Source organism: Apodemus sylvaticus, chromosome 22, assembly GCF_947179515.1.
Source record: "Apodemus sylvaticus chromosome 22, mApoSyl1.1, whole genome shotgun sequence".
Taxonomy (NCBI): Eukaryota; Metazoa; Chordata; class Mammalia; order Rodentia; family Muridae; genus Apodemus; species Apodemus sylvaticus.
This window is the reverse complement of record NC_067493.1, coordinates 35,287,326-35,308,262: the sequence shown is the minus strand read 5'-3', so window position 1 is coordinate 35,308,262 and position 20,937 is coordinate 35,287,326. Positions and strand designations below refer to the sequence as shown.

At 49.2% G+C, this 20,937-nt stretch overlaps 1 protein-coding gene across 1 annotated transcript in view; it reads left to right on the top strand.

The window, feature by feature from the left end:
- Window positions 1–20,937, top strand: part of Castor2 (cytosolic arginine sensor for mTORC1 subunit 2) — a 43,751-nt gene that overhangs the window by 11,530 nt on the left and 11,284 nt on the right. Inside the window, exon 2 of the mRNA XM_052168224.1 lies at window positions 13,920–13,990. Within this exon, the coding sequence (XP_052024184.1) occupies window positions 13,920–13,990 (71 nt within the window). The remainder of the gene's footprint in view (window positions 1–13,919; window positions 13,991–20,937) is intronic.

Below are 20,937 nucleotides of genomic sequence, written 5' to 3'. Positions count from 1 at the left end.
TTTCATTTATGAGTACACTGTTGTTGTCTTCAGACACCCCAGAAGAGGGCATCGAATCCCATTACAGATGGTCATGAGCCACCATGTGGTTGCTAGGAATTGAACTCAGGACCTTTGGAAGAGCAGTCAGTGCTCTTAAATGGGTCTGTAGAGATAGCTCCAAAGGACATAAAGACCTGAATTTAATCCCTAGAATGTTACCAAAAAAAAAAAAAAAAAAAAAGTCAGTTCCTGGGCCTGACTGGCCTATTCAGTGAGGGACCCCACAAATGAGGGACCCTGGCCCTGAGGAACAAGGTGGGCATCACATAAAGAATGACACCCTCCATGTTACACAGAAACACATACTTGTGCACACACATTGTCTTAGCCAGTGTTCTACAGCTATGAAGAGACACCATGACCACAGCAACTCTGATAAAGGAAATCATTGAGTTGGGGCTGGCTTTCATTCTCAGAGGTTTAGCCCCTTGTTTTGGGGGGAAGCAGGAAGCATGCAGGCAGACATGATGCAGGAGAGGCAGCTGAGAGTTCTGCATACAGATCGGCAGGCAGCGGGAAGAGAGAAACACTGGGCCTGGCTTGAGCATTTGAACCGCCAAAGCCCGCCCCCAGTGACACACTTCCTCCATCGAGGCCACACCTACTCCAACAGGCCACACCTCCAATTCCCTGTCCACTCCCTAATGACCAGGCATTCAAACGGGTGAGGTTCTTCCTATTCAAACTGCCACAGGCATGCACCTGCACACACACGTGTATGTGTTTAGGAGAATTACCATCTCAGGCTCCGCCTGGCCTCTTGCTTCAGGCTGTCATTCCTTACCTGGCATGGTAGGTAAGGAATGCTATATTTGTCATAGTTTCGTCAAATGCCCAGCATAAGCAGGCAGCAAGGAAAGGGTCGTTTTCCTTGTGGATTTGGAGGGCTTGATCCATCATGGTCGAGAGGGTGTGGCTGTCGGAGCAGGCGGTGAGGCTGTTGACGTCATGATGGACCAGGAAAAAAGAGAGGAGCTGTAACAGGAAGGGACTAAAGCAGGATGGAACTTTTAAGGACATGACCCTTATCTACTCTCTCCACCTAGGCCCACCTTCCACAGCTCTATCCCCCAATCACCCATTCAAATCATGTGTATATGTATTCTACATACACATAAAATGCGTGTGAAAGTCAGAGGGTCAGAAGACTGCTTATAGGAGTCAGTTCTTTCTACCATGCAGACCCCAGGATCAAATTCAGATCGTCAGGTTTGGTGGCAAGTGCTTTTACCTGCTGAACTATCTCACTATCCCTCTATTCAGATGTTCAGTCCATCAGTGGATTAAGTCATTGATAAGGTCAGAGCCCTCATGATATTTGTCTTCAATATGCTCTCACAGACGCACCTAGATACATGTCACCAATCTCTTAAGTGCCTCTTGGTCCAATCATTTCACGGTAAGATTGACTGTCCTCAAGAGGTTGAAGCTGGAGGATCACAGGTTCAAGACCAGCCAGGGCTCCATGGTAAGACTTCGTCTCCAGAGAGGAGAAAAAGGACTAACTAATTTGATTTGAAACTCTGTTGAACACTGTCTGTTCTGGCATTTCTCAGCTTTCTGGAGACCATGGTCTTTGTCACTCTGCTGAAAGCCCGGGCTGGCAACGGTTTCTCTTTCCTTCCCCACTTACAGGGAGGAACATTTTCTTTTGCTACTCGGTAGAGCATCCGTTATTGGCTAAGACCCGCATGGGGACTGGGGACGTTCCTAGATGCTTGCCTAGAATGGATGACGCCCTGAGTTCCATCCCCAACGTATCTCAGCATTCAGGAGGTAGAAGGAGGCAGGAAGAGAAGAATCAGGAGCTCAGGGTCATTGTTGGTAACATGGAGTAGGAAGCCAGCCTGGACTACATAATACCCTTTTGTAGACAAAAACAAAAGACGAGGGGCCAAAGAGGGGAGCTTCCTGGAGAGAGATGGGGCCTCACCCCCTTCACACAGCAACTATTGAGAATATAAACGGAGCTGAAGAGAGCTCAGTGGTTAAAGCATTTGCTGCTCTTCCAGAGAATCCAAGTTCAATTCCCAGCACCCACACTGGGCAGCTCACAACGGCCTATGACAACTCTAGCGGGTTCTCACACACAGACACACAAGTACACATAATTTACATTTAAAAAACTCAAACAGTAAACATTAAATGAATAAACTATTGGAGAGGAGATAGAGAGACTGTAACCCTCACACAATATGGGTGGGTATGTAAAATCCTTTTTAGTATTTCTCCAGAGACTTTAAAGTAGAGCTGGCGAGATGACTTTGAGGATAAAGGCACTAGCCACCGTACCTGATGGCTTGTGTATAATACCTGGAGTCCACGTGGTGGAAATAGATAACTAGTTCCCACAGGTTGTCCTCTGAGCTCCATGCGTGCACCATGGTATGCCTGCCCACACATAGAGACACATATGAATACAAAGAAATATGTTTTTTAAAAATGTTAATAGAGAGCTAAGCATGGTGGCACGCAGTGGTCACCCCAGCACTCAAGAGACTGAAGCAGGAGTTTAAGGCCAGCCTGGTCTACAGAGGCCAGCCCTGGTTGACTGAGGCCAGCCTGGCCGACAGAGGCCAGCCTGGTCTACAGAGGTCAGCCCTGGTCTACAGAGTGAATTGAACATGCCAGCTTTGGGCTATATAACGGGACCCTGTCTCAAACAAGAATCTAAGAGAGGAGCTAGAGAGATGGCTCAGGAGTTAAGAGCACTTGCTGCTCCTGCAAAGGACCTGAGTTCTGTTGCCAGCAACCACATAGCAGCTCACAACTGCTGCTCCAGGACATCTGAAGCCCTCTTCTGGCCTCCACACACATGTGCACATACATACATACATACATACACATAACTAAGCACATATGTGTGTGTGTTTATACACACACACACACACACACATAAAATCTGAAAGGGAAAAATAAATCACTGTTACACTTCTGGGTCCACATCCTGAGGAACTGGAAGGAGGATCTTGTGGGACCTGGACCTTTTTATGCCCAGCAGCTTGATCCACAAAAGCCAGAACAGGGAAGGAACCCAAGATTCAATCAACAGGCTAATGCGTACATACACGGGCATGACGCAGTACTATCCGCCCTTCAAGAAGGACAGGATGACAGATGCTACCGCCTGGATGACCCTTTAGAGCACGATGCTGAGGATGTCAGCCAGCGGGGGAGGGGAGAGACAGCTTCACAGTCTGTGTTCCTTTTGTGAAGCTCTCAGAGTAATTCAATTTATAGAGAACGAATTAGGCAGACGTGAAGTCCCAGGCACTTAAGAGGTGACAGAAGAGAATGAAGGTCATCCTTAGCTACCTCTTGAGTTTGAGGCCAGCCTGGGCTATATCAGACCCTGCCTCAAAAATAATCATAGAGGGATTGGAGAGACGGCTGAGCAGTTCAGAATACTTATTGTAACTGGGCATTAGTGGTCCATGCCTTTAATCCTAGCACTTGTCTGTGGGTCCCAGGACAGCCAGGGCAACATAGTGACACCCTGTCTCCTGGAGGCCAGGGGTGGGAGGTGGAGGAGGGAGAGGGTGCTTCTACAGGCGACCTGAATCCGGTTCCAAGTCTACTCATAAATACCTTTAACTCCAGCTTGGAGAATCTGATGCCCTCTTCTGGTCTCCATGGAAACCTACACTCACAAACGTGTGTGTCTGTTAAGCCTTTACAAAAGAAATACTAAAAATAATAGGGACAATGTATGAGGGCAGCGTATGCTTGCCAGGGGCTGGAGGAGGGGCGCGGAGTTATTGCTTAAGGGTGTCAGGTTTCAGTTCTGCAAGATGAAGGAGTGCTGGAGACAGGTGGTCTTCCTGGTTAGACAACAGTGACCATCCCTTCTGTCTGCCCCAGGACTGTGCAAAGAGTTAGGATGGCAAGGTGTCTATTCTGCATGCTTTACCACTATTGAGAAACTGTCTTAAAAGGCCTGATATCCCAGCTACACATGAGGCTGGGGTGGGGGCGGGGATTGTAGATTCAAGGCTAGCCTGGCTAACTTAGTAAGACTCGGTGTCAAAAAAAAAAAAAAAAAAATAAGGCTGACTCAGTATGTAGCCCCTGCCTAAAATTCCCCAGTAAGGGAGAGGGAGTTGGGGTGTTAAAAAGGTGTCTATAATCCTCAGTGAGGGGTGGGGTGGAAGACATGTCTTTGTAAGAAGAAAGCTTACCCGGGGGGAAAAAAGCGAGGAAGGGAAAATTTGATTTTTTTTTTTTTGTTCTTCTCCTGCCCTTGAACATCAGAACTCCATGATGTCCAGTCCTTCGATCCCAACATCTGAAACATTGAGCCTTCAGGATCTGAGATCTTCATGCTAGACTGACCCCTGGGCCAGCTTCCCTAGTTCTCCACCCTGCGTGTAGCCAGTTGTGGGACTTCTGATGCCAGGGACACTAGCAACCTAGTGATGATACAGTAATGTGTCATAATTGTCTAACAAAACTCATCTAGATAGATGGATGACTAATAGACTGTTTATTAATTAATGGAGGAATGGTAGATAGATAAGCAAGTGGATAAATTGATAACATGGATGGATAGATGATGGATGGATGGATGGATAGATGGATGGATGGATGAACAGGTAGGTTGATGGATGTACAAGTGGGTGGGTAGATGAATGGATGGACAGGTAGGTTGATGGATGCACGGGTGGGTAGATAGATGGGTGGATGAGTGGGTGGATGGATGGATGGATGGATAACATCCCCATAACACATAGATTCACGGATGGGTGGGAACTTAAGTCTGTCCCTGTTGACTATAGCTATAGTTTTTTAGTGTAGCCCAGGCTAGTTTCAACTCACTGTGTTGTTGTGGATGGCCTTGAACTTCTGATCTTACTGCCTCTACCTTCTGAGTGCTGGGGTCACAGGGGCGCACCACCACACTTAGTTTACGGGGTACTAGAGATAGAACTCAAGGCTTTATCATGCTCAACAAGCACTCCGATAATTGATCTACTTCTCTAGCCAGCCTGTGTGTTTTGGGGGGGGGATGGGGTCTGTGTGTGTATATGTGTGTGTCTGTGGGGTGGGGTGTGTGTGTGTATGTGTGTGGGGTAGGGTGTGTGTGTGTGTGTGTGTGTGTGTGTGTGTAAGGTTGATTGCCAGCTGCCAGGGCTTGGGGTAGTGATTACATCATGGAAGTCTTGATATCCCCAGTGCATTGATCCGTGGATACATTCAAAAATCATGTTTTTATGGAGCAGAATTGGGGGGATAACAAAGATGTTTAGCATTTCTGTGTGCTCCTTGAGAACCTCATACATGTATACGATGTGTCATAACCATGCGCACCCCACTCACCTACCCCTGCTCACCCTCCTCCTCTTCCGTTCTCCACACCAGCACCTCATCTTCATAGCTTCTATTGTTTATTTTTATTTCATCCCACTTAAAATAACAGAAGAAAAATAATTACAGAAGAAAAATAATTACAGAAGCTAGGTATGGCGACCTATGCTAGGAAGGAAGTGGGGAAGAGAGAAAGAAAAGAAAGGGAAAGAAAAGCGAAAATACCTGTCTCCCACAGTGAAGCGCACAATCTTGGGCCTGGCCCTAAACACCAGCGTGGCCACAGGGAGCAAGAGAAATGGCACTGTGGATCAAAGCACTTGCTGCTCTCACAGAGAACCCTAGTTTGGTTCCCAACACCAGTGTCAGATGATTCACGGCTCCTGTGACTCCAGCTGGGGGGGGGGGGGGGGGGAGATCCAGCGCCCTCTTCTGGCTTCCATGTGCACTTGCACCCATGTGCGCAGACAGACACAAATATGCACACATTTTAAAGATCTTTATGGAAAAAGAACTGAGGGGCTGGAGAGATGGCTCAGCGGTTAAGAGCACTGACTGCTCTTCCGAAGGTCCTGAGTTCACATCTCGGCAACCACATGATGGCTCCTAACCATCTGCAATGAGATCTGATGCCCTCTTCTGGAGTGTCTGAAGACAGCTACAGTGTACTGTATTTATAAATGCATAAATTTTAGGGGGTTTTGTTTGTTTTGGGGGGAGTTTTTGTTTGTTTGTTTGTTTTTTCAAGACAGGGTTTCTCTGTGTAGCTCTGGCTGTCCTGGAACTCACTTTGTAGACCAGGCTGGCCTCAGACTCAGAAATCCATCTGCCTCTGCACCTTTAATCCACCCAAGTGCTGGGATTAAAGGCGTGCTCCACCACTGCCCAGCTATGAACAAATTTTTAAAAAGAAAGAGAGCTGAGGTCCACAGCTTCCTCTGGGAAGCAGTCCCCCTTTCCCTGGTGAAATGTAGCTGTCACACAGGGTGGCTCAGTGAATATGAAGACATGGAGACCCTAGGCATGCACCAGCCTCAGATGCCTGAATCTAGGCACTCCCAGGGACCTGGGTGACACTGGACATGACCCTGGATTCTCACCAACCTAAAGTTCCTCACTTTCTAGGGGCCTCTGATGACCAGAAGGGCCCAGGATTCAGGGAAGGACACCATCCCCACACCCCAGCCTGCCTCCACCCTCCACCAGTGGCGTTTTGTTGTTTGACTTGGGCTTAGTAAGACGAAGTATAGCCCAGGCTTTGCTTTGAACTCACAGGAATCCTCCTGCCTCAGCCTCCCAAGCAGTGAGATTACATGCATGCACCATCATACCAGGTTTTATATGGTAAGCACTGTACTGACTGAGTTTCCTTCCTTACCGCTTGGGATGTGTGCGCGCGCAAGTGCGCGCGCGCACGCACACACACGCACACACATGTAGAACCCAGAGGTTAAGTGTGGCTGCTGGTCAGGCAGAAAGCTAGTGCGTTACAAGCTTGAAGCAGCATTTAAATCTTAACAAATAAAAAAAGACAGCATAGCCGGGTGGTGGTGGCGCACGCCTGTAATCCCAGCACTCTGGGAGGCAGAGGCAGGCGGATTTCTGAGTTCGAGGCCAGCCTGGTCTACAGAGTGAGTTCCAGGACAGCCAGCGCTACACAGAGAAACCCTGTCTCAGAAAAAAAAAAAAAATCAAAAAAAAAAAAAAAAGACTGCATAGGATTCTAAAGTCAGGATAGGGTGTATTGCCTCATTAAGAAGAGCTCCCATGTCTGGGTGCATTCAAATGGAGGTTACCCAGAATTCTTTGCAGCCCTACCCCTTTCCTCTGTCTGTGACTGCCCTCCATCAGAATGCCAGGAAGCCCCTCCCCTTTTCTGAGACCAGGTCTTGCTGTGTGATACAGATTGGCCTTCAACTGGATACTCCCCTGCCGCAGCCTCCTGAGCGCTGAGGTTCTAGGTTTATATCGATCACCACATCCAGCCTTCTGCAGTATGTGTGTCTGGGTGTGTGGTGCATGGCGCATGCGCATGAATCTGCAGGTGCCGTGCCCTCGCGCTCCCGCAGAAAGCGTCTGGGACTTGGAGCGCCTTCCTCTATCAGGCTGCATCTTACTGCTCTGAGATAGGATCTTCCACTGAACGGGATCTGCTAGCGTAACCACAGCTGGCTTCTTACACGGGTGCAGGATATTTAATCCCAGATCCTTACGCTCGCAGATCGAGCACTCTTGCCCACTAAACATTAGCCTCCTGTGGTTTCAACAGGGACCTTGTGATAAACTGGCCCACTAATTAAATGAGCACTTATATTATCGGGCCCACACTTCTCTGAGTATCATACTTTCCAGCCGATGTGGTCTCCACCTCACCCTCCCTGTCTGTCTTCTGGCTGCAGGTGTGTTTCGGAAACAGGGCTTGGCCTAGCCAAGGCTTGGGGACTTGTGGCCCAGGATGCCCTGGGGAGAGGCCCGAGTGAGGGGCCTCATTCTGCTGTGTGAAAAAGCTGAGAGTAAACAGATCGAATTTCCAGAGGCAGTCAGGCCCTCCAGCCAGGCGGCCACACTGATTGAAGATAGGAATGTTCTGAGGTGACTCAGCGCCTGGGTCCCTGATCCGGTCAGCCACGGGGCCTTGGCTTCCGCCGTGGAGTTGGCTCCAGCCGGGCCCAAACGGAGCAGCCGTAGAATTTTGAAGACCAACTGACGTGGGTGACCGCATGTCAGTCCCCCTAAGGGGGTGAGCTGTCTTTAGTGTGGCCCGCTGCAGACTCGGTGATCTTCCAAGTTCGTTGCGAAGCAGGCAATGGGGAGAGAGAGAGTGGATATGAGACATTTGTGTAAGCGCCTGGCCTAGAGGCTGAGGCAGGAGGATCTCAGGTTGCAAACCAGCTTGGGCTACATAGAAAGAAAGGAAAAAACAAGGGGGAGGAGGGGATACGGAGGGAGGAGGAGGAAGGTAAGAGAGCGGGTAGGAGAGGAGGTAATGCTTTTCAGACAGTTGGCAGCAGGTAATCAGGCAGGTACAGAGCACAGCTGGACCTGGAGGAATCCTAGGGTGGAAGAGGAGGAGCGGATGGTCCAAGGCTAGCAAGGCCCTGGAGGCTGCTGGACAGAGCTGCTTACCAACTAAGAGTGCCTACCGCTATTGCTTAGGACGCTCCAGCGCCCCCGCTGAGCAGCTCACAGCTGCCTGCAACTCCGGCTTTAGGGAATCCAACGCCATCTTCTGGTCTCCGTGGTCGCCTGCATTCAACAAGCACAGACACACACACACACTCATAATTAAAGATAAAATAAGTCTTTTTTTCTTTCTTCTTTTTTTTTTTTTTTTTTTTTTTTTTTGGATTTGGTTTTGTTCGAGACAGGGTTTCTCTGTGTAGCCCTGGCTGTCCTAGAACTCACTCTGTAGACCAGGCTGGCCTCGAACTCAGAAATCTGCCTGCCTCTGCCTCCCAGAGTGCTGGGATTACAGGCATGCGCCACCACCGCCGGCTCTTTTTTCTTTTTTAATGGAGAGATAGCTCAGGGCACTCACTGTTCTTTCTTGCGGGACTCAGGTTCTGGTCCCAGCACCCACGTAGCAGTTCAGAGCCATTCGTAGCTCCAGCTCTAGGAGATCTGATGCCCTCTTCAGACTTCTCGGGCAACGGGCATGTATGGGTTCTGCATACACGTTCAGGCAAAGCACTCAGACACATCAAATTAGTGTCTCTAAATAAACCTTTTTATTGGGAGAAAACTTGAGCCCTGGGAGGGGAAGAGGCCAGGGGTGAACTGACAGTTTGTGAAGTGAGTCTTTAAAACGAGGCACACCGCTGCAGGGGTTTGAGAGGGACCCTCAGTGGATACCTGTATCATAGAAACTAAGAGTGCTAAACGGAGTATGGTAGAACACGCCTTAATCCCAGCACTCGAGAGGCAGAGGCAGGTGGAATCTCTGTGAATTCAAGGCTAGCCTAGTCTATAGAGCGAGTTCCAGAACAGCCAGGGCTATACAGAAAAAGCCTGTGTCTGAGGGGTAAGGTGAGTAATTAGAGGGCTGGATGGATAGGGAATGGGGTCAAGTCTGAGGGAGGAAATGTCTAGTAATGAATGTCATTTGATGATGGGACTGACACAGGGACTGCAACAGACTGGCGGCTAAAAACTGGCCATCAGCCAGACGGAGTTTGAGTGGCATTGACCTAGAGCACACCGCATTCAGTTACTAGGCAACCGGTCAACAGCCTCAGGCAACACCCGAGCTGGGCCCTCCAGGGAATGTCATTTGCAGTTAGTAGTGTCTGGATTGTGGGGAGATGGCCACAGGACCACAGATTGCATAACGGCAGGGGTTGATTTCCCGTGTGCTTCTTACCTTCCTGCATTGACAGAAAGTTGGGCATCCTTGTGGGGGTAGGGAGTGGGGAGGTTGACTGGACTGCTGTGCAGAGCAAAATGCATGGGAAATTCATCGGGTCTCCAGTCCCTCCAGGAGAGGGCAAGAGAAGGTGAACTACTTGAACTCAGTGGGGACAAGGCAAAGAAAGACAGGAACAGATGCAAACTGTGGCTGGGGCTTTCGCCTAGAATCCGCCAGGGGGTGTGGGGCTAGAGGTATGGCTCAGTGGCAGAGCCCCTGCCTAGAATCCCCCCTAGGGGATCCGCCAGGGGCTGGGGGCGTGGCTCAGTAGTAGAGACCCCGCCTAGAATCCCCGAGGGAGGGGCTGGGGGCGTGGCTCAGTGGTAGAGCCCCTGCCTAGAATCCCCGAGGGAGGGGCTGGGGGCGTGGCTCAGTGGTAGAGCCCCTGCCTAGGATCCCAGTGAAGACCTAAGTGCACGTCTCAGCCATAGAGTGCTAGCTTCCCATGCAAGGCCCTGGGTTTCATCCCTGGCACTTCAAAAAAGAAAACCCAGGTGTTGTAGAGCATACTTGTTAACCATGACAAAGGAGGCTGCAACAGAAGGATAAGGAGTCAAAGGCTGGAAAGAGATTGCAGTGTAACCCTGCCTGGTCTCAGACATACAGCAGGCCTCTGACGGACTGGGATATCAAGTGTGCTCTTCCTAATACTCTGCCAGGCTGGCGCTGTCTAACCGTGAAGGAAGTTCTTCGCATACACAGTTTGAACAGACTTTCCCTGTGATGCATGATCAGCCCAAACCCGTGGCCCACGGTCCTCCAGACCTGAGTTTGGTCACCATAGCTCCCACTTAAAAAACTAGGGGTACTGTCACATGCTCGTAACCTCAGGTAAGGGACTGTAGCGAAGGGGAGCTCCAAACTGACCCCCAGGCCCGTCAGACATCCTTAGTGAGCTGCAGGCCACTGAGAGACTCTGTCACAAGAAAGGTGGAGTGTGCTGGGTGGTGGTGGCAAAGACCTTTCGTCCCAGCAGTTGGGGAGGCAGAGGCAGAAGGAGCTCTTGAGTTTGAGGCCAGCCTGGTCTACATAATGAGTTCCAGGACAGACAGCACTACACACAGCAGGGGGCAGGGGGTGGGGACAAAGAAACAAAGGAGGTAGTTGTAGGGCTGATGAGATGGACTAGTAGGAAAAGTTCTAGCCACCAAGGCTGATGACCTGAGTTCAATCCCACGTGATATAGAAAAAGAACCAACTCCCAAAAAAATCGTCCTATGAGCTCCACACACAGTGTGGTACACCTACATGCATAATACATAGGTAAATAAATAAATCTTAAAACCTGGACCGTGCATGCATACACACACACACACACACACACACACACACACACACAAATAAAGAAAAAGGGAGATGTAGTAATTCATACATATAATCCTAGCATAAGAAGCTGAAGCAGGGGAATTGCTGCGATCTTCAGGCTCCCCTGGGTCTGTGTGCAACATTGAAGGCCCGAGCACCCAAGCAGGTCTGGTGTGACCCTTGCCTGAAGAGCCGTGTGGTAGGGGTTGTGGGTACAGAGACAGGAGGCTGCCGGGGCTTGCTGGCTTCGAACCTGACCAAAATAATTCAAGATCCAAGTGCCAGCCAGGCAGACCCTGTCACAAAGGAATAATGTGACTGTTGGAGGAGGACAGCCAACACCCTCCCCTGGCCTTTCATACACACAGGCGCATGCATCAGGACACGTGTGCGTGTGCATATGTGTGTGTATGTGTGTGTGTGTGTGTGTCCCAGTACCACACACACATACTGCACAAACAATAGCAAGGAGACAGATCTGAATGTCCTAGAGCAGTGCTCCTCAGCCTTCCTAGCTCTGTGACCCTTTAACACAGCTCCTCCTGGAGTGGTGACCCCACCCAACCATACAATCATCTCATTGCTATTTCATGACTGTAATGAATCGTAATAGAAATATCTGATATGCAGGATATCTGATCTGCCACCGCACGGGTTGAGAACTGCTGCCCAACAGGGTCAGGTGACATGAAGCTACAGACACGGTGACCAGTGAGAGCAACAGGTCCCTCGGTCCCCTCTGTCCTGAAGGCCCTCTCTCAGCCAGTCTGCACGTTGAATTGAGATGGACATCCAACAGCTGGCTGGTCCCCTGGGTCATGTCACTTTAACAACTAATTTATTTATACCTCATGTCCACGGAGGCCCTGGTTTCTGTCTGCTGCTTGTTTATGCCCTCTGGACCAGTGTGTCCGGCCTATTTCTGGAGTGTCCCTACAGCCTTGAGGGTGGCCGGAGTAAGTGTCTTGCCCATTCCTGAATACCAGGCTCTCAGGCAGCTGGGAGGCCCCTTCCCTCCCCACATGCACCTGCTTCAGCCGTCTGGAAACTGAGCTTCAAGTCTCTCTCTGAGGATGTGGGGCCCTGCTGAAGGAACCCCACAGGAGTACCAATGGCCACTTACCAGGCGACAGTTTGCTGCTGTTCTTTGAAGCCGTTGTATGTTGTGTTTTTCTAGATAAGAATTACAAGTTGAGCCGGGCGGTGGTGGCGCACGCCTGTAATCCCAGCGCTCTGGGAGGCAGAGGCAGGCGGATTTCTGAGTTCGAGACCAGCCTGGTCTACAGAGTGAGTTCCAGGACAGCCAGGGCTATACAGAGAAACCCTGTCTCAAAACAACTACAGTAGCAACAAAGTTCTACATTGGCTATGTGTACTGGCTGGTTTTGTATGTCAACCTGACTCGGGTTGGAGTTATCACAGAGAAAGGAGCTTCAGTTGGGGAAGTGCCTCCATGAGATCCAGCTGTAAGGCATTTTCTCAATTAGTGATCAGCTGGGAGGGCCCCTTGTGGGTGGGGCCATCTCTGGGCTGGTAGTCTTGGGTTCTATAAGAGAGCAGGCTGAGCAAGGCAGGGGAAGCAAGCCAGTAAGAAACATCCCTCCATGGCCTCTGCATCAGCTCCTGCTTCCTGACCTGCTTGAGTTCCAGTCCTGACTTCCTTTGGTGACGAACAACAATGTGGAAGGTGTAAGCAGAATAAACCCTTTCCTCTCCAACTTGCTTCTTGGTCATGATGTTAGTGCAGGAATAGAAACCCTGACTATGACACTGTGGAACAGACCTGGTCAGAGATGTCCCTGAGAAACCACAGAGGGCTGGCATGATGGCTCAGTGGGTGAAAGTGACTGCGGCCAAGTGTAATGATCTGAGTTCAATCTACAGAGCCAACCTGTAGGAAAAAGAGAACCTGGTCCTGCAAGTCGGCCTCTGGCATCCACATGTGCACCACTGCCTGCTCACTTACATGTGCACAGACACAAATAAATGGAAAAGGAAGGGGCTGGAGGGGAGCTGAGTGTGTGCTGGGGCCTGAGCAGGAACCCACGAGACAAGGAATATATTCCCCCTGGCCCCAAAGTGGCGCCTTCATCAACATCTGTTTCGTTGGTTGGGCATTTGGCTTCAGGATTTATCTATGGATTTGGTATGTGTATGAATGTGCCTGTGTGAGTTTCGGTGCATCACATAGTGGTCAGAGGTCGCAGGCTCTGCTGAAACTGGAGCTACAGGCCCTGGTAAGCCACTGGATATGGATGCTTAGAATCAAACCAGAGAGCCGTCTCTTCAGTCCTTGAAGATCAGGCTTGCGATAAGTAATTAACTGAGAGCCAACATTGCTCTTTGAGCCAGCTGTGGTGACACACATCTGTAATCCCAGCCCTTTGTGGGTGGAGATTGGTAATTGCAGATCAGCATCATCGTGAATGATGAATAAATTAACGGCTAGCCTGGGCTACGAGAGCCTGTCTCAAAAAAACAAAAACAAAAACCAGTCATCTTTTATAGTGGATAGTTCTTTGGGTTTGACACAGATGTGGATTTTGCAGACATCAACACATACCAGAAAGTACACAAGGGACTTGACAATGTAGCTTAGTGGTAGAGCCCCTGCCTAGAATCCCCCAGGGAGGGGCTGGGGGCGTGGCTCAGTGGTAGAGCCCCTGCCTAGAATCCCCCAGGGAGGGGCTGGGGGTGTGGCTCAGTGGTAGAGCCCTGCCTAGAATCCCCCAGGGAGGGGCTGGGGGCGTGGCTCAGTGGTAGAGCCCCTGCCTAGAATCCCCCAGGGAGGGGCTGGGGGCGTGGCTCATCAGAGGACCTTCCCAGACTGACCAGATAGTTATTCTTGTGTGGTTTTCCTTAGGTGCAAGTTTTTCAGTCTGACAGAGACCCCTGAGGATTACACCATCATCGTAGATGAGGAGGGCTTCCTTGGTAAGTGTCTCTCCTCCCAAGCTGGGCCACCCCCTCCCTCCTTATTCCTTTTTCTATTTTCTTTGTTGTTTTAAAACCAAACCCCCCCCAAAAAAAATTCCAGGTTTTTGGGTTTGGGTTTTGGTTTTGGTTTTGGTTTGTTGGTTGGTTGGTTGGGTGGGTGGGTGATTTTTGAGATTGGAAGGTTTTGGCGGTGGTGGTAGCCTTTTTTTACGTTTTACATTTATTGCTTTATTGTATGTGTATGTACACACGCATGCCAGAGCGTGGGGGTAAAGGTCAGAGGGCAACCTGTGGAAGTCAGTTCTGCCTTCTACCTGTGAGTTCCAGAGATCACACACAGGTGGGCAGGCTTGCTGCAATGTTTACCTACTGAGCTACCCACTGTTGGCGGGGAGAGGATTGAGATAGGGTCTCCTGATATAGCCCAGGCTAGCCTCAAATTTATGAGGCTTCTGCTGCAACCTCCCAAATGCTGGGATTATAGGAATGACATCATGTCTGACTTTTCCCCCCCATTTTTCGTTCTTTTTAAATGTTTATCATATAAAAATATTTTTTATTTAGCTAATGTGCATGTATGTGTGCCTGAATATACATACATATATATATATATATATATATATATATATATATATATATATATATATATATATATATATATGTACACCACATGCATGCAGACACCTATAGAAGGCATCAGATCCTCTGGAACCAGAGTTCAGGTCATTGTGAGCACCCTCCCCCCCTCCATGGGGAGGACTGAGAACCGAAACCCCGGTCCTTTGGGAGAGATGCTCCTAACTACTCAGCCATCTCTCTATCCTTTTTTTTTTTTCATTTTTAAATTTAAATATCATTCAGTTACCTGAAAATTCATCCTTTTAAGGGCTAGAAAGATGGCTCGGTGGTTCAAAGCCCAAGCTGAACTTCCAGGAAACCTGGGTTCGATTCCCAGCACCACATGGTGGCTCACAACCATCTGTAACTCCAGGTCCAGAAGATCTCTCTTCTGGCATCTGTGAGCATCGGGCACACACGTGGTACACAGACAGATATGCAGGTAAAATACCCACACACATAAAATAATAAAGCAATGATTTTTCAAAAATTAACCACCACTTACCAGGCAGTGGGGAAGCATGACTTTAGTGCCAGCACTCAGGAGACAGAGGCAGGCGGATTCTGAGTTCAGGGCTAGCCTGGTCTACAGTGTTAGTTTCAGAATAGGCAGGGCTATACAGAGAAAGCTCAGAAAATGAAAAATTAACCACCATTTTAAAGTATAGCAAATTGTCTTATTTGTTTCTGAGGCAGTCTCATGTACCCCAGGCTAGCCTTGCACTCCCTACATAGCCAAACCTTGAACTTCTGATCCTCCTGTCTCTTCTTCTCCAGTGCTGACAGTACAACTGTGCACCACCAGGTCTGGTTTATGCCACGCTTTGGCAGGCTGGTACGCTACGATACCCCCAATCCTCAGTGGGTTTGGGAGAATGCGTGGTTACCTCAAAATAAAGCGTTGTACCAGTTAGCAGTGATCACTTGTCCTCGCCAAGTTCTTTGTTGTTAGAGAAGTTGAATGCGCTGCATGGTGACCCCCCAACCATACAATCATCTCATTGCTATTTCATGACTGTAATGAATCGTAACATAAACATCTAATATGCAGGATATCTGATCTGCCTCTAATCCCAGCACGGACAAAGGCAGGCAGATCTGTGAGTTCCGGACCAGCTTGGTCCACCTAGTAGGTTCTAGGCCAACCAAGTTACAGAGTGAGACCCTGTCTCAAAAGCAACAACCACCACAACAACATGTGCTATGCTTACTTCATTTAGTTTTGCAGTTCTGGAGATGGTTCTCAGTGCCCAGCCCATGGCAGGCATGCTCCGAGCTGCTGAGCCGCACCCCCAACCCAGGGTCCAGCCTGATGTTGATTTTCCGGGACTCTATGCAAATGGAATGCATTTATTTTTCTGGCCTACACCAAATTGATGGTAGAGCAGAGGGGAGCCATTGAACTTGCTCACGGGTGTTGGGAGTCCTGGGAAACCTCCTAAGTGACAGTCTTCAAAAGCCTGTGGAGAGAGACAGGAGGGGAGGGGCAGGTGAGACAGAGGATCAATACTAATGAGCTAGTCTGGGTTACTTTGGTACAAGGCCAAAGGGCTAGGGGTGTGGCTCAGTGGTAGAGCCCCTGCCTCGAATCCCCCAGGGAGGGGCTGGGGGCGTGGCTCAGCGAAAGAGCCCCTGCCTAGAATCCCCAATGAGGGGCTGGGGGCGTGGCTCAGTGGTAGAGCCCCTGCCTAGAATCCCCAGTGAGAGGCTGGGGGCGTGGCTCAGCGAAAGAGCCCCTGCCTAGAATCCCCAATGAGGGGCTGGGGGCGTGGCTCAGTGGTAGAGCCCCTGCCTAGAATCCCCCAGGGAGGGGCTGGGGGCCTGGCTTAGTGGTAGAGCCCCTGCCTAGAATCCCCAGTGAGGGGCTGGGGGTGTGGCTCAGTGAAAGAGCCTAGAATCCCCAATGAGGGGCTGGGGGCGTGGCTCAGTGGTAGAGCTCCTGCCTAGAATCCCCCAGTAAGGGACTGGGGGCGTGGCTCAGTGGTAGAGCCCCTGCCTGGAATCCCCCAGTGAGGGACTGGGGGCGTGGCTCAGTGGTAGAGCCCCTGCCTAGAATCCCCCAATGAGGGACTAGGTACTAGGGACCTGCCCTGGCCCTCACAGATACCCATTGGAACACAGCATGGGACAAAGGCCAAAGACTGATGATCTCTGATCTTTTAACTCTCTCTTATTGTTCTGGGAACTTAAAGCTCTCTTGCTAAAAAGCCACTGGTTTCTGCCAATTAACTCCTGCTGTTGGCAGCAGGGAATTGGGAAAAAAAGTTTTAGTTGCTAGGGCTCTTTTCTTAGTGGCTCAAGGACCCCATGCTGGCCAGGCAAGAGGCTTGGAGTTTGTTAACTGTTCGTGAACCAGAGAGAAAAGAAGAGAAAGAAGGAAAGAAGGAAAAGATGAGGCTTGCAGGAAAAACACTCACTCACTCTGGGTGAGGCAGAAAAAGAAGCTCCAACCAGCCTTATTTCTGTTCTCAGTATATACAACTACCTCATACAACTATCAGGTGGAACTGTTACAGCAGGATAACTGGTTACATGATTTTCTAGATACTTTTACATTCCAATACATTCATAGTAAGTTTAAGGCAAGCGTTCATAAGTCGATAAAATTTAAGCAGTAACAGCAGAATTGTTTATATGTCTTTCCATGAAGATTAGCATCTCACGAAACATTCATTATCTGTTTCTAGCCCTCCCATAGTTCATTATAAGTTCAAAGCAATCATTTTTATGTCACAAGTTAGCATGGTTTTGTCAAAAGGCAAATCATCATCTGCCTTGTGTCTTATTATTTTGAAGCCCTGTATAAATAGACCAGTCCATCATTAATTTTTTTGTCCTCACACCTACAATATGTTGTCCACTCCCAGTTTATAACCATTAGTTACATAGTAATGGTCTCATACCTAACCTAGAAGGAATGCTTTCCTTAATCATAAATTTGTTCCAAGACTGCTTTCTTTTTCTAGTTCAATTAGCCCGCGACATGAAGGTTTACAGAGCACTTATTTGCAGCTTTTATAACATAGAGAATTGGAGATTACTTGTATAAGTTTGCAAGGAATTCTATAAAATCCTTATTAGGAATTATGAAAACATCCATTTGTCTGCACAGCAAATGAGAGTACATCTTCATGTTGATCTGCAGAAAGTCTGCTCAATAGGGTGGGTGAATGCTTAGGGATCATTAAGCTATGCAATAGTGACAGGAAAGGCATATCAGCGGCGAGAACAATCCTGGCATGATGAACAATCTTTTGGGACCCTGCCTCACTGAGCTCACCCATTGCAGGCCATGCAAAACGATGGGCCATCTCCAGAAAATTCATTGGCATGGCTCTAGCCTTTCCAAGATGGCTTCTGACAACGGGGGATGTGGCTCCATGGTACAGCTCTTGCCTCGCATATTCAAAACTCCAACAAGACTTGGAATTGCTACTTCCAGAGCCTCCCCCATGGAAAACCATACTCCAGGGATATCTATCATTCCCACCTCACCCTACCCCACCCCAAAATCAAATCAAGCAAACTTGTGTGCCTTGATTGAAGTGGTAACTTCCACTAAGGAGAGTCTCATCGCCAGACAGCTTCGCACTCAGTGGGGACCTTGGGCTCATTCCAGGGGTCCATAGAGCTGAAGTTAAACATCCATTTACAGATGACGAACCAAGGGCTGGAGAGATGGCTCAGAGGTTAAGAGCATTGACTGTTCTTCCAAAGGTCCTGAGTTCAATTCCCAGCAACCAGATGAAGACCCAAATGTCCATCAACAGAGTAAATTTGAGGCTAGCCTAGGCTAGATGAGACCCTTGTCTTTAGACTGGAGAAATGGCTCAGGAATTAAGACCACTTGCTATTGCAGAGTCAACCTGAGTTCTGTTCCCAGCATCCATAGGAGACAGCTCATAGCTATCTATAAGTCCAGCTCCTAGGGATCTGATGCCCTCTTCTGGACTTCATGGGCACTCGCATACCCATGAACATACATATACATACATATATACATACATACATACATACACAGTTTTTAAAAATTGAAAATAGGCCTGTCTGATGTCATTCTCACTCTGACACCAAGGACACTGACCACTGAACATCTGTGCCTATGACCCTACCAGAATCTTCCCCCAAAATGTCTTAAGGTTATACTCCAGAGACATGAGGCGTTATCTGTTTTGCTGTGAAATACATCACACTGTAACTTGCTGTTTTCTGGGCTTCCTGACTGGCCACCAGCAAGGGTATGGTTGACACCAGGGTGAAGGGCCTGCACTTCACCTCACAAAGCTGCATTTCAGGATACCCAGGCTCTCAGAAACTCCCAGAACACAATAAAGGCTTCAGATACCACCCCCTAAGAAGCCCTTCCTATTATAAAGTTTGGGGTCCTTAGAATTCTAAAAAAACAAGAGGCTAGGGAGATGGGCCGGTTGGTAAAGTACTTGCCAAACAGGAGAATCTGGGGAGTGAGGGAGGGAGGGAAGGAAGGAAGGAAAGAAGGAAGGAAGGTAGGAGGGAGGGAGGGAGGGAGGGAGGGAGGAACTTGGGCATGGTAAGTGCCTGTAACCAAAACTAGAGTTACAGAGGCAGGAGGATTCCTGGCACTCAGCATCTAGCTAGTCTAGGCCAGTGAGAGCCTCCCTGACTCAAAAACACAAGGGCTGGTGAGATTGCTCAGTGGTAAGTGGGGATACATGTCAGACAACCTGAGTTTCATCCCCACAGCCTGCATGGTGGAAGGAGGTGACTGACTCCCACAGGTCAGTCTTTGACCTCTACCTGGGCACCACGGCACCCAGGCCTGCTCATACACACACACACACACACACACACACACACACACACACACACAGGAATACCTTTGTATAAAAAGGTGTGAGCGGTTAGGAAAGGCACCAGCTAGACCTCTGACCTCCGCATGTGTGTGTGCATGTACACACAGAAAAGAATTTTAGAACTGAGATCTGCCAGGGCCAGGGCTTAGGAATCCTGTTCTACCGCTTGGGCACTAGGGAGTCCAAGACACGGAAGGCCCAGGGATCCCCATGCACTGGCTCTTCCTCTTTTCTCTCTTTTATGAAGCTGCCTGCCTCTCCGTCCCTGGCTTGCTGACCATAGGTCCTTCTGAGTCATCAGGACCAATAGGGTTCCCTAGACTGTGGTCACCATGGCGACCGAGCTAGGCAGAGAGGATTCTGATGGACCTCACTCAGCATCCCCTCCCTGACTCAGCATCCCCTCCCCAGCCATCTTTTCTGGCAGTTGGCCCAGCCCCCCTCCCCTTCCTAGTCCCTAACACTACTCCCAACCCCCACCTCTTCAGGGACTCTTGCATCTTCCTGTTGGTCAAGACAGGGCCTGGGAATTTTGAGTCTATTAAATTTGAGACTTTTTTATTTGCTTAGTTGGTTGCCTTGTTTTTTTAGTTTGTTTGTTTGTTTTGTTTTGTTTGTTTGTTTTAAGGCATTATCTCATACATCACAAACTGGCAGCATCAAGGACGACCTTAATCTCCTGATCATCCTGCCTCCACCTCCCAAGTGCTACACTTACAGAGGCATGCACCAACACTTCTGTTTTTGGGGGCTGGGGCTGGAACCCAGGGCTTTATGGATACTAGAAAGCCAATCCACCACTCCATGACACTCTACATCCATAGCTCTTTAGTCCTTTGTCAATTTAGTTTTCGTTTTGTGTGTGTGTGTGTGTGTGTGTGTGTGTGTGTGTATTTTGTTTTGTTGTTTTTTCTTTTTAATTCAAGCTCACTAGGTAGCCCAGGCTACCCTGGAATCCAAGCTCCTTCTGCCACAACCTCTTAAAGAGCTGGGATTCCTGGTGTGTACCAGCATACCCCACCTATCTTTATCTTTGGAACTTGGCTTGGTTGCTCCCAGACTGGAGAGAGTGGGCAGATTGCTGGTCTCTTTCAAGCATCTGTGTGGCATGGACAGCCACGCTTCCTGTCCGGGGTCCTTGCTGTGTGCATAGCCTCACAGTCTACTCCTTGCCATATCTCTGTCCTACTCTGTGACAAAAATGGGGCCGTAAGGTCTTAGCAGGAGCCTGGGATTTTATAAAGAGTTAGATGGGTCTCTGGGTTAGTATCCATAGAGGTGCCGTATACACAGGGTGGTAGGATGTGTCCTGGGAAAAGATCAGGAAACATGGTGCCAGAGAGGCCACCCCAGCCGACCCAAGAAAGGCAGCTCCACCACAGACAGTCTCCTTTTCCCAGCAACTGTATTAGAGGCTTCAGGAGTCTTGTAAGTTTCAGGATCTTCCTGAGCCCTGTGAGGTTTGGGGTTTGGGTATTTTGTTTGTTTGCTTTG